The following is an 18,969-nucleotide window of genomic DNA, read 5'->3' as shown; positions in this document are numbered from 1 at the left end:
AGATGCAGAGAAAGCTTTTGACAAAATTCAAAACCCATTTATGATAAAAAAAAAACCTGCAGGAAGCAGGCATAGAGGGAATTTTCCTCAACATAATAAAGGCCATATATCACAAACCCACAGCCAACATCATCCACGATGGTGAAAAAATGAAAGCATTTCCACTAAGATCAGGAACAAGACAAGGTTGCCCACTCTCACCACTCTTATTCAACATAGTTTTGGAAGTTTTAGCCACAGCAATCAGAGAAGAAAAGGAAATAAAAGGAATCCAAATCGGAAAAGAAGAAGTAAAGCTGTCACTGTTTGCAGATGACATGGTACTATACACAGCGAATCCTAAAGATGCTACCGGAAAACTACTAGAGCTAATCAATGAATTTGGTAAAGTAGCAGGATAGAAAATTAATGCACAGAAATCTCTGGCATTCTTATTCACCAATGATGAAAAATCTGAAAGTGAAATCAAGAAAACACTCCCATTTACCACTGCAGCAAAAAGAACAAAATATCTAGGAATAAACCTACCTAAGGAGACAAAAGACCTGTATGCAGAAAATTACAAGACACTGATGAAAGAAATTAAAGATGATACAAATAGATGGAGAGATATACCAGGTTCTTGGATGGGAAGAATCAACATTGTGAAAAGGACTCTACTACCCAAAGCAATCTACAGATTCAATGCAATCCCTATCAAACTACCACTGGCATTTTTCACAGAACTAGAACAAAAACTTTCACAATTTGTATGGAAACACAACAGACCCCAAATAGCCAAAGCAATCTTGAGAACGAAAAACGGAGCTGGAGGAATCAGGCTCCCTGACTTTAGACTATACTACAAAGCTACAGTAATCAAGACAGTATGGTACTGGCACAAAAACGGAAAGATAGATCCATGGAACAGGACAGAAAGCCCAGAGATAAACCCACGCACATATGGTCACCTTATCTTTGATAAAGGAGGCAGGAATGTACAGTGGAGAAAGGACAGCCTCTTCTGTAAGTGGTGCTGGGAAAACTGGACAGGTACATGTAAAAGTATGAGATTAGATCATTCCCTCCACCATACACAAATATAAGCTCAAAATGGATTGAAGACCTAAATGTAAGGCCAGAAACTATCAACTCTTAGAGGAAAACATAGGCAGAACACTCTAAGACATAAATCACAGCAAGATCCTTTTTGACCCACCTCCTAGAGAAATGGAAATAAAAACAAAAATAAACAAATGGGACCTAATGAAACTTCAAAGCTTTTGCACAGCAAAGGAAACCACAAACAAGACCAAAAGACAAACCTCACAAGGGGAGAAAATATTTGCAAATGAAGCAACTGACAAAGGATTAATCTCCAAAATTTATAAGCAGCTCAGGCAGCTCAATAACAAAAAATCAAACAACCCAATCCAAAAATGGGCAGAAGATCGAAATAGACATTTCTCCAAAGAAGATATACAGACTGCCAACAAACACATGAAAGAATGCTCAACTTCCTTAATCATTAGAGAAATGCAAATCAAAACCACAGTGAGATATCATCTCACACCAGTCAGAATGGCCATCATCAAAAAATCTAGAAACAATAAATGCTGGAGAGGGTGTGGAGAAAAGGGAAGCCTCTTGCACTGTTGGTGGGAATGTAAATTGATACAGCCACTGTGGAGAACAGTATGGAGGTTCCTTAAAAAACTACAAATAGAACTACCATGTGACCCGGCAATCCCACTACTGGGCATATACCCTCAGAACACCATAATTCAAAAAGAGTCATGTACCAAAATGTTCACTGCAGCTCTATTTACAATAGCCCGGACTGGAAACAACCTAAGTGTCCATCATCAGAAGAATGGATAAAGAAGATGTGGCACATATATACAACGGAATATCACTCAGCCATACAAAGACACGAAATTGAGTTATTTGTAGTGAGGTGGGTGGACCTAGAGTCTGTCATACAGAGTGAAGTAACTCAGAAAGAGAAAGACAAATACCGTATGCTAACACATATATATGGAATCTAAGAAAAAAAATGTCATGAAGAATCTAGATTTAAGACGGGAATAAAGACACAGACCTACTAGAGAATGGACTTGAGGATATGGGGAGGGGGAAGGGTAAGCTGTGACAAAGCGAGAGAGAGGCACGGACATATATACACTACCAAACGTAAGGCAGATAGCTAGTGGGAAGCAGCCGCATAGCACAGGGAGATCAGCTCGGTACTTTCTGACAGCCTGGAGGGGTGGGATAGGGAGGGTGGGAGGGAGGGAGACGCAAGACGGAAGAGATATGGGAACGTATGTATATGTATAACTGATTCACTTTGTTATAAAGCGGAAAGTAACACACCACTGTAAAGCAACTATGCTCCAATAAAGTTTAAAAAAAAACGAACAATACGTTACTAAATAACCAAGAGATCACTGAAGAAATCACAGAGGGAATCATACATACCTAGAGACAAAAGACAATGAAAACTCGATGATCCAAAACGTATGGGATGCAGAAAAAGCAGTTCTAAGAGGGAAGTTTACAGCTATACAAGCCTACCTTAAGAAACAAGAAAAACCTCAAACAATCTAAGCTTTCACCTAAAGGAACTAGAAAAAGAAGAACAAACAAAACCCAAAGGTAGCAGAAGGAAAGAAATCATAAACATCAGAGCAGAAATAAATGAAGTATAAACAAAGAAAACAACAGCAGAGATCAATAAAACTAAAAGCTGGTTCTTTTATAAGATAAACACAATTGATAAACCATTAGCCAGACTCATCAAGAAAAAAAGGGAGAAGACTCAAATCAATAAAATTAGAAATGAAAAAGGAGAAGTTACAACAGACACCGCAGAAATACAAAGCATCCTAAGAGACTACTACAAGCAACTCTATGCCAATAAAATGGACAACCTGGAAGAAGTGGACAAATTCTTAGAAAGGTATAACTTTCCAGGCCGGAACCAGGGAGAAATAGAAAATATGAACAGACCAATCACAAGTAATGAAATTGAAAGTTTGATTAAAAATCTTCCAACAAACAAAAGTCCAGGAGCAGATGGCTTCACAGGTGAATTGTCAAACATTTAGAGAAGAGCTAACAGCCATCCTCCTCAAACTCTTCCAGAAAACTGCAGAGGAAGGAACACCCCGAAACTCTTCTAAGAGACCACCATCACCCTGATTCCAAAACCAGACAAAGATACTACAAAGATAGAAAATTACAGACCACTATCACTGATGAATATAGATGCAAAAATCCTCAACAAAATACTAGCAAACAGAATCCAACAACACACTGAAGGGATCATGCTCCGTGATCAAGTGGGATTTATCCCAGGGATGCAAGGATTGTTCAGTATATGCAAGTCAATCAATGTGATACACCATATTAACAAACTGAAGAAAAAAAACCATATGATCATCTCAATAGATGCAGAAAAAGCTTTTTACAAAATTCAACACCCATTTATGATAAAAACTCTCCAGAAAGTGGGCATAGAGGGAACGTACCTCAACATAATAAAGGCCATATATGACAAACCCACAGGAAACATCATTCTGAATGGTGAAAAACTGAAAGAATTTCCTCTAAGATGAGGAACAAGACAAGGATGTCCACTCTCGCCACTCTTATTCAACATAGTTTTGGAAGTTCTAGCCACGGCAGTCAGAGAAGAAAGGGAAATAAAAGGAATAAAAATTGGAAAAGAAGAAGTGAAACTGTCATTGTTTGCAGATGACATGATAGTATACATAGAGAATCCTAAAGATGCTACCAGAAAACTACTAGAGCTAATCAATGAATATGGTAAAGTTACAGGGTACAAAATTAATGCACAGAAATCTCTTGCATTCCTATACACTAATGATGAAAACCCTGAAAGAGAAATTAAGGAAACACTCCCATTTACCACTGCAACACAAAGAATAAAATACCTAGGAATAAACCTACCTAGGGAGACAAAAGACCTGTATGCAGTAACCTATAAGACACTGATGAAAGAAATTTAAGATGATACCAACAGATGGAGAGATATACCATGTTCTTGGATTGGAAGAATCAATATTGTGAAAATGACTCTACTACCCAAAGCAATCTACAGATTCAATGCAATCCCTATCAAATTACCAATGGCATTTTTTACGGAACTGGAACAAATAATTTTAAATTTTGTATGGAAACACAAAAAGCCCCGAAAGCAGCTGAGGGAAAAAAACGGAGCTGGAGGAATCAGACTCCCTGACTTCAGACTGTAGTACAAAGCTTCAGTAATCAAGACAATATGGTACTGGCACAAAAAAAAACCACATAGATCAATGGAACAAGATAGAAATCCCAGAGATAAACCCACACACCTATGGTCAACTAATCTATGACAAAGGAGGCAAAGATATACAATGGAGAAAAGACAGTCTCTTCAATGAGTGGCGCTGGGAAAACTGGACAGCTACATGTAAAAGAATGAAATTAGAACAGTCCCTAACACCATACACAAAAATAAACTCAAAATGGATTAGAGACTTAATGTAAGACCGGACACTATAAAACTCTTAGAGGAAAACATAGGAAGAACACTCTTTGACATAAATCACAGCAAGATCTTTTTTGATCCACCTCCTAGAGTAATGGAAATAAAAACAAAAATAAACAAATGGGACCAAGTAAACTTAAAAAGCTTTTGCACAGCAAAGGAAACCATAAACAAGACGAAAAGAGAACCCTCAGAATACGAGAAAATATTTGCAAACGAATCAACGGACAAAGGATTAATCTCCAAAATATATAAGCAACTCATGCAGCCCAATATTAAAGAAACAAACAACCCACTCAAAAAATGGGCAGAAGACCTAAATAGACATTTCTCCAAAGAAGATGTACAGATGGCCAAGAAGCACATGAAAAGCTGCTCAACATCACTACTTATTAGAGAAATGCAAATGAAAACTACAGTGAGGTATCACCTCACAGCAGTCAAAATAGATATCATCAGAAAATCTACAAACAACAAATGCTGGAGAGGGTGTGGAGAATAGGGAACCCTCTTGCACTGTTGGTGGGAATGTAAATTGATACAGCCACTACAGAGAACAGTATGGAGGTTCTTTAAAAAACTAAAAATAGAATTACCATATGACCCAGCAATCCCACTACTGGGTATATACCCAGAGAAAACCATAATTCAAAAAGACACATGCACCCCAATGTTCATTGCAGCACTATTAACAACAGCCAGGTCATGGAAGCAACCTAAATGCCCATCAACAGACGAATGGATAAAGAAGATGTGGTACATATGCACAATGGAATATTACTCAGCCATAAAAAGGAATGAAATTGAGTCATTTGTTGAGATGTGGATGGATCTAGAGACTGTCATACAGAGTGAAGTAAGTCAGATAGAGAAAAACAAATATCGTATATTAATGCATGTATGTGGAACCTAGAAAAATGGTACAGATGAGCCGGTTTGCAGGGCAGAAGTTGAGACACAGATGTAGAGAACAAACGTATGGACACCAAGGGGGGAAAACCGCGGGGGGTTGGGAATGGTGGTGTGCTGAATTGGGCGATTGGGATTGACATGTATACACTGATGTGTATAAAATTGATGACTAATAAGAACCTGCTGTATAAAAAAACAAAACAAAACAAAACAAAAAACTAATACTGAAGTTTGTTTGGGTTATTTGTATGGAAATATGTTAATATAAATGTTTCAGACATTACATGAAATTTCTAAAAATCTTATATGTTCTGGTATAATGTTTTAAGTCATAATTCTAGTTATTACTTTAAAATGTACATCTCAGAAATAACTAAATTTCCTTGTCAACTGCATTATTATGAACTTTCATCAAATCTTTAACCGTGGTCATTTTTAAGTCTTTTGTCATTTACAGACATTTCTGGGTGTACTCTGATGCTTTTTCAAAAATGTTCCTTTAAAAGAATTTCATCTTCAAGGAATTCATGGAAAAGACTCTGACAAGTACAGGTTTCTGGTAACTGACTATACTTCTGAACTGAATGAATAAGCAGTTTCAGAACTCTAATGGAAAACTGACGAATTCATAAAAGTGCTAACAAAAGATCAAGATGAAAAAAAAATTAATTACATGGGACTGAGTGAACTGATGAGGATGATTATAATTTTTGTGACTTTGTGTTTGAATAAAAAAGAAAAAATGTTAATACAAAAAGGTAAATGATCTGTAATGTGCTTGGAAGCGTCAAAAAGTAGACGAATTAATGGATCAGATGAATAAATGGAAAAAGACGTCATAAAAAAAAAGAACAATGCATGTATGAAAACGGGATCCTAACATCATCATTAATTAAATTGTTCCATCATATCTAAGAATGCATGCTACTGTCTATGTAAATTTTTTGTAGTCAATATCCTTTTTTCAAAGCTGAGAACAACTGAATCTTCTTGATGACTTAAGGAAATAACAAAAGTACGCATTTTCTTCTCAGGTTTGATAATTTAGCCAGTTCTCTCGCCAGTATCTGTAAATGTGTGGTCGACACATTAACAATTGCTGTCCTGATTATATTGTCTGACTATACTGTCTAATTAATGTTGAATCTAAAATTTTTACTTACAGAGCTTCATATAGTACTAAAACGTCTACCTCAAGCCCAAGTCACAGCTTCTGGCTTGTCACTTATGACATGTCTTTGTGGAAATATTACAATTAACCCCTCAGTGTGCTGGAAAAACTGGACAGATACATGTAAAAGAATGAAATTAGAACATTCTCTAACACCATATACAAAAATAAACTCAAAATGGATTAAAGAGCTAAATATAAGACCAGATACTATAAAACTCTTGGAGGAAAACATAGGCAGAACACTCTTTGACGTAAATCACAGCAATATCTTTTTCAATCCACCTCCTACATTAATGAAGATAAAAACAAACGGACACAGCAGTGTAAAGCAACTATACTCCAATAAAAAAAAAAAAAGATAAATGGGACCAAATAAACTTAAAAGTGGGACTTCCCTGGTGGCACAGTTGTTAGGGATCTGCCTGCCAATGCAGGGGACACGGGTTCAATCCCTGGTCCGAGAAGATCCCACATGCTGCGGAGCAACTAAGCCCATGCGCAACAACTACTGAGCCTGCGCTCTAGAGCCTCTGAGCCACAACTACTGAAGCCCGCGTGCCTAGAGCCCATGCTCCACAACAAGAGAAGCTACTGCAATGAGAAGCCTGCACACTGCAATGAAGAGTAGCCCCCACTCGCCGCAACTGGAGAAAGTCTATGTGCAGCAAAGAAGACCCAACGCAGCCAGAAAAAAAAAAACTTAAAAGCTTTTGCACAGCAAAGGAAACCATAAACAAAATGAAAAGAAAACCCACAGAATGGGAGAAAACATTTGCAAACGAAGCAACTGACAAGGGATTAATCTCCAAAATATACAAACAGATGATGCAGAAAACAACCCAATCAAAAAATGGGCAGAAGATATAAACAGACATTTCTCCAAAGACATGCAGATGGCCAAAAAGCACATGAAAAGTTGCTCAACATCGCTAATAGAGAAATGCAAGTCAAAACTACTGAGGTATTCCATCACACCATTCAGAATGGCCATCATCAAAAAGTCTACCAACAATAAATGCTGGAGAGGGTGTGGGGAAAAGGGAACCTTCCTACACTATTGGTGGGAATGTAAACTGACATAGCCACTATGGAAAACAGTATGGAGGTTCCTCAAAAAACTAAAAATAGATCTACCATATGATCCAGCAATCCCACTCCTGGGCATATATCTGGAGAAGACCACACTTCGAAAAGATACATGCACCTCAGTGTTCACTGCAGCACTGTTTACAATAGCCAAGACATGGAAGCAACCTAAAGGTCCATCGATAGATGAATGGATAAAGAAGATGTGGCACATGTGCACAATGGAATACTATTCGGCCATGAAAAGGAACGAAATCGGGTCCTTTGTAGAGATGTAGATGGATCTAGAGACTGTCATACAGAGTGAAGTAAGGCAGAAAGAGAAAAACAAATATAGTATATTAACGCATATATGTGGATCCTAGAAAAATGGTAGAGACGAACTGGTTTGCAGGGCAGTAATTGAGACACAGATGTAGAGAACAAACGTACGGACACCAAGGGGGGAAAGTGGCGGGGGTGGTGGTGGTGGTGGTGTAATGAGTTGGGAGATTGGGATTGACATGTATACACTGATGGGGATAAAATGAATGAAAAAAGAATGAAATAATGCCTTTTGCAGCAACATGGATGGACCTAGAGATGATCATACTAAGTGAAGTCAGACAGAGAAAGACAAATATCAAATCATATCACTTATATGTGGAATCTAAAAAAGTGATACAAATGAACTTATTTGCAAAACAGAAACTGACTCACAGACTTAGAAAACAGACTTAGGGGTTACCAAAGGGAAAGGAGGGGAAGGGATAAATTAGGAGGTTGGGATTAACCTATACACACTACTATATATAAAATAGATAATCAGCAAGGACCTACTGTAGAGCACAGGGAACTCTACTCAATACTCTGTAATCATCTATATGGGAAATGAATCTGAAAAAGAATAGATATATGTATATGTATATGTATAACTGAATCATTTTGCTGTACACCTGAAACTAATACTATACTATAAATCAAATATACTTCAATTAATTAAAAAAGGAATTAACCACTTAGGAGTATAAAATAATTTTATGACTCTAGAAAGTTTTATTTTGTAATTATTTTCATATTTCTTTTTTAAATTGTTTAGAAATGAATAACAAAATATGTTTCCCCCTCCAAAAGTTTAGCTTTAATATGATATCAATGTTTTTTTTGGCAGACAAATAGATTATTATTTTAAATAACTCAGTTGATAGGAAGATATCTTTGGAAGTTTTCCTTGTGTACATATACTAGCCCCTGGGAATTAAATACTGGTGTCAGGGCTAGGTTTAGAATTTGACCCAAAATAAGCATGCAAAATGTTTGCACAAAAAGAAAAATCCCTCTGATAAACTGAAAAACATAAAATCAGTAACTACCAGTGAAATTATCTGTTGTTCTTCTTGGTTATAAGTATTTCTCATTTTATTCAGAGATGTATGTTTTTGTTGATGAAATTGTTGGTGTGCAAACATTTAAAAATTAACCCCCAAAAGGCAACTGGGGTCACATCTATCCTATTTTAAAACAGCAGCCTAGATTTTTTTTTAATATAGAAGGATAATGTATCAAAATACTTCGTGTTCCATCTTGCACAAGAGTGAGGCAAGTTTTCACGCTTTCCTATAGAAAAAGTTGTTAGCATATATTAATGTGCTCCCAGAGTCTTCCTTCAGCTTTCTGAAGCAAATAAGGAGACCATTCTGAAACAACCAAGGGATGGGCATTTTTCTCTCTGAAATAGATTTGCTCTCCCAGCTAAAAGTTTGTATGTTAACCATCCCTGATGTTACTTAAACCAAAAACAACAACAACAAACAAACAAAATAGCATAGAAAATACCAGAGCAGAACAACAGCCATTTAAAGATCCAGGAAATGATCCAGAGACATACACTCAGGGGTCTATCTGTGTTATTCCTTAATTATTTCTTACAAAAAGGTTGGAATCTCAGCACTGCCACTTGGGCTGTAATCAGTACAACTCAGGCAACTTACTCTGATTTTATTTTTCCTTATCTATAGAGGTAGGGTAATAATACATAACAATTGTTGTTTGGAAGCGTAAATGAAATTATATATGTAGGGCTTCCCTAGTGGCGCAGTGGTTGAGAGTCCGCCTGCCAATGCAGGGGACACGGTTTCGTGCCCTGGTCCAGGAAGATCACACATGCCGCAGAGCGGCTGGGCCTGTGAGCCATGGCCGCTGAGCCTGTGAGTCCAGAGCCTGTGCTCCGCAACAGGAGAGGCCACAACAGTGAGAGGCCTGCATACCGCAAAAAAAAAAAAATCTGGTTTTCAGAAAACCTCCTTTCAGTCTTTGTCCCGTCTGCTTTCAAGTGGAGTAACTGATGCCTTATCGAGGAGACATCTATTCTCTGTGGAAGCTAATGAAGACATTAGAGTAGACATGGACCAAGACAAGGACTTAGCCAGCTCTTCTAGGGCCTGTTGCAGCATCCTGTGTGAATGCAGATCAGAGTTCTAATTGAAATTCATGTTTATGTGGGTTCATTTTTAAGCAAAGTGTTCTCTGTCTTTGAATTGGCTGCTAGGAAGTTCAGCACTGCCCTCCACCCCATCTTTGCAAGCGTATAACATTTTAAAACGACTTCCCCTGGTGGTGCAGTAGTTAAGAATCCACCTGCCAATGCAGGGGACACGGGTTTGAGCCCTGGTCCCAGAAGATCCCACATGCTGCAGAGCAACTAACCCTGTGTGCCACAACTACTGAGCCTGCGTGCCACAACTACTGAAGCCCACACGCCTAGAGCCTGTACTCTGCAACAAGAGAAGCCACCACAATAAGAAGCCCATGCACTGCAATGAAGAGAAGGCCCCACTTGCAGCAATTAGAGAAAGCCCGCATGCAGCAACGAAGACCCGACGCGGCCCTAAATAGATAAATTTATTTTTTTAAAAAAAACAGGTTTAAAATGAAAAAGTAAATGAAAAGGGCATTCTAAGCTTCTGCAACAACTTATACCAATCCTTCCGTCCCTGTTCAAGTCTTCTGCCTCAAGTCTCGAGGATTAGCAACTTTCAGCTGAGTGAATAAACTAAAATCACTTCATATACTTCACATCACTACCATCCAGTTTTCCTTAACTTGAGATCCAGATATAACTGCACATATCAAGTAGTCTGTAACAAGATAGCTGAGACATTAGAAAGGATCATTTACTGTGTAACAAAATTACATGTTTCCTTTCATTGCTATTTCAAAAGTTCCTTGAAGGCCAAGTTTGGCCCTCTGAGGAGAAATAAGAAAACTTCTTTTCATTCTTTTTCAGTTTAAGAAAAGGAAAATTGGTAGATTCACATTTTAAGGATTTTTATAGAAAAAAATAGGTCCTTTAATACTTAAAAAATTTTTGTCATGGAAGACATGTATATGTATATGGTTCACATTCATTCAACAAACATTATCAATTAAATGCCAGACTCTACACACATACTTCACTGACACTGAATGGCATTGACTATCTTCTATAGTTATTTGTAAAATGATGTAAACATAAGACACAGACAGGCATGAACAGTAACATAATACACAACCACAGGTCTGGATGGAAGCGAAGTCTTGTTGGTGTGAGTGGCCCACTCTATAACCTGGAGATGCACTTTACCTGTCGAGACACTGAGCTGCCAGACAGGCAGTTGTCAGAATCTCCTTGATGTGAGTCAGCCAGTTGGAGGCCTCCAATCTACTGAGCCATCGGTCCATGTTATGTGTTTGGTCATTACAAGCTTCCACAAGTTTGATTAAGCTCTCCTGAAGAATGTGATACCTTTCAAAAACAAGAAAAAGTTAAAAAGAAGAAAGAAAGAAAACAGAACATAGAACAATGAAGGAAGAAACCAAATCAAAAACTCAGCCTCCAATATATATCCAAGGGCAAAAGCAGCTACAAATACTATAAAAATATTTACCTTGCTATATAATAACTTATAGGGTTAAAGACTGAAAAACTAATATTTAAACATGAGTGTGAAATGCTTAAAAAATGCCTGCGATGGTAAACTCTTCCTCAACTGAACAGATTAAACCCAGTTTGCATAACTGAATTATCTGACTGAGAAGAGGGCCACAGCACTGCTTTTTGTGACAGGTCACAAAACAGCATCACTAACATCTGTGTCCCGTTCCCACAGAATCAACTCTGGACACCTGTACTGTCACAGCAGGGATGCCCAAGGCCAGATCAGATCCCATTGTTTTATTAACTCTAACTCCTACCCACTCACCCACCCAGAAGCAATTATAAACCACTAATTGCAAGCATAAAGGAGATGATACAGGTAGAGGAAACAAGGTGTGAAAATAAGTGTGTATCAGGGAAATTAAATGTCTAAGTCTTTTTGACTTAGGAAAATATAATTATGTGTAGCATATCTTTTCAGTAAGTTTGGTGACTGCTGATCTACAAGTAGAGGAGCAGACCTCATGGTGATGAAATTTCAGAGCTAACAGAGAAAAAATGCTATCTGATCAAAACTCACTTCTGAGCATCCACGATAAGTTTTCTGCTTATCTTATAAAACACAAGGACAGGGCTTCCCTGGTGGCACAGTGGTTGAGAGTCCGCCTGCCGATGCAGGGGACACGGGTTCGTGCCCCGGTCCGGGAAGATCCCACATGCCGCAGAGCGGCTGGGCCCGTGAGCCATGGCTGCTGAGCCTGTGCGTCCGGAGCCTGTGCTCCGTAGCGGGAGAGGCCACAACAGTGAGAGGACAGGGTATCGCAAAAAAAACCAAAAAACACAAGGACAGGATATCCAGCCAATTTTTGACTCAAGTTAATATGAAGGTTCATTTGAAAACTTGTGATTTTTGAACAGCTAAGGGCTCACCCACACTAAATATATTCAAATAAGAGTCCAGTACTGTCTCCCAAATCTTTTACCTCTCAATGGACTTATGAATCCGCCTCCACTGGGGATAATGAGCTTCTTGTTCAAAGCCGCCTCCTTTGGCTCTAGCTTGCTGAGCTACGTTTAGAGGTCGGGTGTCAATGATGTAGCCACGCTTTCCTGCCCTGAGGGTAGCATTTATCAGCTTCTCATCTTCTTTGCACCGTCTCCCATTTGTGCCAGTGAGTGGCTGACCACTTCGCATAATAACCTACAAGGACAATAGAGTCTAAAATTTAACAGTAGCTGCTTTTTAAAGTTTCTGAAAGCAGAAATGAATTAGCTACATTAAGAATATCTCAAAAAACAATTCTATAAAGAGTAATGTACCACAGTGTTCACTGCAGCTCTATTTACAACAGCCAGGACATGGAAGCAACCTAAGTGTCCACTGACAGATGAATGGATAAAGAAGATGTGGCACATATATACAACGCAATATTACTCAGCCATAGAAAGAAACGAAATTGAGTTATTTGTAGTGAGGTGGATGGACCTAGAGTCTGTCATACAGAGTGAAGTCAGTCAGAAAGAGAAAAACAAATACCGTATACTAACACATATATATGGAATCTAAAGAAAATGGTCATGATGAACCTAGGTGGGGGCTTCCCTGGTGGCGCAGTGGTTGAGAATCTGCCTGCTAATGCAGGGGACACGGGTTCGAGCCCTGGTCTGGGAAGATCCCACATGCTGCGGAGCAACTAGGCCCGTAAGCCACAACTACTGAGCCTGCGCGTCTGGAGCCTGTGCTCCTCAACAAGAGAGGCTGCGATAGTGAGAGGCCCGCGCACCACAATGAAGAGTGGCCCTCACTTGCCACAACTAGAGAAAGTCCTCACACAGAAACAAAGACCCAACACAGCCCAAAATAAATAAATAAATTTATAAATAAATAAAGACTCCTGTTCTCTGTTTAAAAAAGAAAGAACCTAGGGGCATGAAGGGAATAAAGACGCAGACCTACTAGAGAATGGACTTGAGGATGCAGGGAGGGGGAAGGGTAAGCTGGGACGAAGTGAGAGAGTGGCATGGACATATATACACTACCAAATGTAAAACCAATAGCTAGTGGGAAGCAGCCGCATAGCACAGGGAGATCAGCTCGGTGCTCTGTGACCACCTAGAGGGGTGGGATGAGGGTGGGAGGGAGACACAGGAGGGAGGGGATATGGGGATATAAGTTATACGTATAGCTGATTCACTTTATTATACAGCAGAAACTAACACACCACTGTAAAGCAATTATACTCCAATAAAGATGTTTAAAAGAATAAAAAAATTGTGTGTCACTTCGGAGATGAATTTGATCCTAAAACAAGTGTTTCTATGTATTGACAATAGTTAATCATTGTAAAACAAAAACAAGACTTGCACTTTTACACGATTTTTCTTCCTACTATCTCAAAATACTTTCACATAATAAATTATAGTTCCTCTTTAAGATCAAATATTACAATTCATTTAGTCAGTGAATTAATTATCCAGCAGATCTGGGCCTGTAATTAAGATAATGATAACAGCCTACACACCAGGAAACTTTGGCTTCAACTACATAAACTTAGGGTTGGCAGGTTTTATCAAGAATTATAAAGAGAAAAGGCACTGATGGTAAAATAAAAAAAATTTATGTACTATTATTCTTGTTTTGGGAATCACTTTCAATATCTTGAAAACTACTTATTTATTCTTTATTCTCCAGTGGCCTTCTTCCAGTATTCTAGGACTTAACCACTTGACTCCAAAGACCAAAAACTACAACTTCAAAGTCTGCTTTTGAAACTTTTCTCAAGAAATCAATATCTGTTATACTGATCTATTCCCTGGCGAATGGTTTAGAATTATTTCAAGCTCGTCCCATAATACAGGGGTCCCCAACCCCCAGGCCGCAGACCGGTACCAGCCCACAGCCTGTTAGGAACCAGGCCGCAGAGTAGGAGGTGAGTGGTAGGCGGGCGAGCGAAGCTTCATCTGCCGCTACCCATCACCTGCATTACCGCCTGAGCCACCCCCAACCCTTTCAGTGGAAAAACTGTCTTCCATGAAGAGTCCCTGGTGCCAAAAAGGTTGGGGACCAGTGCCATAATACATACTGTTATCTTAACTACCCTGAAATTTAACACAAGGAAGGTCATCCAGAGGATGACAATGGCTAACTCTCAGACTGCACTTACCATGTAACTGGACGCAATAATATATTTTATGAGTTGTTAAAATACTTTATGGTGAACCCTAGTGAAGAGAAATACTGCTGACCAGGCAAGATAGGTGACCTGATTTCTAGAAATCCCTTTATCCTAAATATCTACACTTGACTTACTACCAGGGGAAAAAGGAAAATGGAAGATAGCTATAACTTACCCACTCATTTACTACTGGATTCAAAATGAGAAGAAGAGTTTACTGACAAAGAGAAAATAAGAGGAGAGAAATAAACTTCGAAAATATTTAGGAAACGAACACACAGTGAGCACTTGCCTATTCAATTCCTGACTCCTGTGTTTACTTAGGTTGTGACTAATGACATGTGTCACTCTTTTCCCTTCTGAAAATAAAAACGTCTGTTCAATTTACCTTTCACAGGAAAATCTGGTGAGAATAATTAAAATAAAGTATCATACCATTATTCCGGTCAGAGAAATTTATTTTTCTACCTAAGAGTGTTCATTTTAAGTATAAACTAAACATTAGCTCCCTTTGTACTGAGTCCTAAAGATACACTTCTTTGGGCTTTTCTAAGGTTAAGCAGCATCATGGAAAGAATTCAAAGTCATGTCCTGATCACAGAAAACACTCTACTCCTGATTCCCTAAAGCTTAAATAACAGAAGTCCCAGCGGGAGAGACTAATCACTTCAATGAACAGGTACACAGAAAAGGGGAACATTTCTAAGAACCTCAAACCAAGTCTTCCAGTCGATTAAGCAGTAGTATTTATTGTTCACTTACCATTCCATTCTTTTTATGATAATAGCTGAGTACTGGGAAGCGTCCTCCATGTCGAAACGTAGCTACCTTCCGAAGAGCTTCATCATCGATGGCTTTGGGTACTATGACAATTGGTGGGTAAGAGGGGCAAACAGCAAATTCCTTATTGACATAGCTTAACCTCCATTCACTGGTCTGAAAAACACAAAATACTTCAAAGCTAAGCAAGTATCTCAATGTCACAAAATAATCTGAAAACTTTTAAAGCTTAGAGATCAATTTTCATACAGTGAAGAAGCCATCTCACAGGAATTTAATAGAAGGATACCTAGCCCATACTTAAATACTTCCACAGAAAAGGAGCTCCACTCTTCAGAGCCAGCTTCCTACAGTGCTAGGTATCCCTAGTTCCTAGAAAGTTCTTCCTCCTATTGAGCAAAACTTATTGCTCTGTAACTTCCTCTATTGTTGTTTACTGTGATTTCAGTACAAGTTCCCCACTTCACATGACATCTTATGGAATATATGAAAGAATTGTTTCTCCCTTAGTCTTCTATTCTCCAAGTTAAATATATTAAGTATATTTATGAATATCAGGGCCAACATCATCTCATTCCTTCTTGTCTTGGTACCATTTACTTTGTTAATGGTACTCTTAAACTACAGCAACAGGAAGACTAAAACTCCAGATGATGCTTAACCAGAACAGAACACTGCTAATACTTACATCAAACCCCTTGCTCATTTCTGTTATTTAAAAAAGGAGAAAAATGAGGAAAGACTGTTAACATCTCTCTTAAAGCAATAACAACTTAATACTAAGAAAGATTATACTTAGAAGTCAATGAAATAATTTCAAACTCAGTATGCTAAGAACCAAAAGTACACAACATAAAACTATCAAATGACAAATTATTTCTAATATCAAAAATGAAAATCACTTAGAGACTGTAAAAAGCTTTGCACAGCAAAAAACAAACAAACAAAATTATGTGTATGTAAATTTCAATATGTTCCTATAAATCAGAGTTGCCCTAACATGCTGGCCATGGCTTGTAGTATCAGGAGGATAAACCAAAGCATGTTTGATAAATGTATTTTTTTTAAAAATCCTTTTACAAGATACAGTATCATATTTTTTAATTAAATTTTTTCACTGTTCAGTTATTCACATTACTAATTTAAAAGACAGTTTCTAAAAAATTATTTTTTAAAAAGGAAGTTACCTGTTTCCTGCTCACACATCATCTAATTCCCTTTCCCCAGAAGCAACCATTTTCAACTCTTTCAGCTGTTCTTTGTTTTTTTTTTTAATTTTTGGCTATTTTTCACAATTAGGTATTACTTACTGATTTCCTACTCCAGAGAATGCTATGATTCTTCATTGACCTGCAATGCCACTTCTGTAAAATATTAACTTTCCACACGTTGGCCTCTCTATTCTGTCCCACTTGTCTAGCTGCAGCAAGTCCATCCATGGCTTTTAGAATAAACTTTGTATTTAGTAGGCTAAGTCTCCTAGAATCCTCTTCCCTCCTTCTTGCTCTTCAAGAGAACCTTGGTTCCCCTTGATCCTTTGCTCTTTCATGTAACTTTTATCAAATTCCACTTAAAAACCCACTGGTGTTTTAATAAGATGGCACTGACTTTATAGATTGATTTGGAGACATCTTTATAATATTTAATATCCTTGTCTATAAGCATAGTGTCCCTCCACTTTTCAAAGCTTTCTTAATTTTTCAATAAAGTTTTAAAATTCTCTCAATAAACATCTTTCATATCTTTTCTTAGATATACTCCTAGGAACATTATATTTTTACGGCATTTTAGTTGTATGTCTTCAAAATTATGTTTGGTGTAGAGAAATGCCTACAATTTCAAGATTCTTTCAGTTTCCTATGTAGAGAAGCATATAATCAACAACTAAGAGCAGGGACTTCCCTGGTGGTCCAATGGTTAAGACTTTGCGCTCCCAATGCAGCGGGGGCAGGTTTAACCCCTGATCAGGGAATTAAGATCCCACGTACTGCGTGGCCAAAAAAACCCAACTAATAGCAATTTTGCTTCTTTCATTTCAATCCTAATACCTTTTATTTTTCCTTCTTGTCTTCCTGAGTCAGCTATGAGTAGCAATGGCAGGCATCTTTGTCAAACAAAAGATTTGCTTTTTGTGTATTTTTGTTTTTGTAGCTACCCTGTATCAGATTAAATAAATTCCTTTCAAATCCAACTCTGCTAAGAGCTTTTATCATAAGTAGATGTTTAATTTTATCAAATTGTTTTTTTTCTCTTCTAATTTTGTTTCACCATGTATGTAATTTGTCTTTTCTCTTTGGTTAATTTAGTGATATTCTCTTTGCCTTACTGTTCGATAGCTGAACTCAATACATCTAAGTAAAAATTTCCTTTTGATTATCCTACATGGTGTTTGCTGGGATACCCTTGTGCATCTTTGCAGTCCACACCTTCCCCTCCACACCCAATACTAGGAAATCACTAATCTGCTTTCGGTCACTTTTAGTGTCTTATCTAAGAAATCTTTGCCTAACCTATGGTCATAACTACTTTCTCCTGTGTTTTCTTCAAAAAATTGTATACCTTTAGCTCTTATGTCTTGGTCTATAATATATTTTGAGTTAATTTTTGTGGATGGAAGTAAAGGTCTAGATCTATTTTTTATCAGTCCAATTGTCCCAATGCCATTAGTTGAAAAAAACTCTCCTTTACCTATAGAATTGTCTAGGCACCTTTGGCAAAAATTGACCACAAATGGGAGAGTTTATCTCTAGACCCTCTATCTTGTTCCATGGATTTATATATCTATCCTTAAGCCAATATACCACATTCTCTTGATTACTGTAACCTGATAGTAAAATTTGAAATCAAGTAATGTAAATAATTTAGCTATTTCTTTTTCAAAGTTGTTTTGGCTATTCTAGTAACTCTGCGGTTCCATATAAATTTCAGGATAATCTTGGCAATTTCTACAAAGACATCTATTGGAATTTTGATAGGAGTTGCACTGAATCAATAAATCAATTTGGAGAGAATTAGCATCTTAATGAGAGGTCAGCAAACTATAGTCCACAAGCCAAATCCAGGCCCCTGCTTGTTTTTGTAAATGCAGGCATACCTCAGAGACATCGCAGGTTTGGTTCCAGACCACTGCAATTAAGTGAATATTGCAACAAAGCGAGTCACAAATTTTTTGCTTTCCCAATGCATGTAAGTTATGTTTACACTATACTGTAGTCTATTAAGTGTGCAACATCAATATGTCTTAAAAAAATAAAATGTACATACCTTAATTTTAAAATATTTTGTTGCTAAAAAATGCTAACCATCATCTGAGCCTTTAGCAAGTCATAATCTTTCTGCTGGTGGAGGATTTGAAATATTTTCAGAATTACCAAAATGCAACAGAGACATGAAGTAAGCAAATGCTGTTGGA

At 37.7% G+C, this 18,969-nt stretch overlaps 1 protein-coding gene across 2 annotated transcripts in view; it reads right to left on the bottom strand.

Annotated features, from left to right (window-relative positions):
- The window catches only part of MTMR9 (myotubularin related protein 9), an 86,899-nt gene that overhangs the window by 33,519 nt on the left and 34,411 nt on the right, over positions 1–18,969 (bottom strand). For both annotated transcript variants that reach the window (XM_032635901.1, XM_032635902.1), the window contains exons 4-6: positions 15,540–15,713; positions 12,585–12,802; positions 11,308–11,469 (exon numbers count right to left, since the gene is read on the bottom strand). In XM_032635901.1, the coding sequence (XP_032491792.1) occupies positions 11,308–11,469; positions 12,585–12,802; positions 15,540–15,713 (554 nt within the window). The remainder of the gene's footprint in view (positions 1–11,307; positions 11,470–12,584; positions 12,803–15,539; positions 15,714–18,969) is intronic.

The sequence above is a fragment of the Phocoena sinus genome, chromosome 6 (genome assembly GCF_008692025.1).
Source record: "Phocoena sinus isolate mPhoSin1 chromosome 6, mPhoSin1.pri, whole genome shotgun sequence".
NCBI lineage: Eukaryota > Metazoa > Chordata > Mammalia > Artiodactyla > Phocoenidae > Phocoena > Phocoena sinus.
Note: the sequence above shows the minus strand (reverse complement) of the source record. Positions and strands in the feature narration are given on the sequence as shown.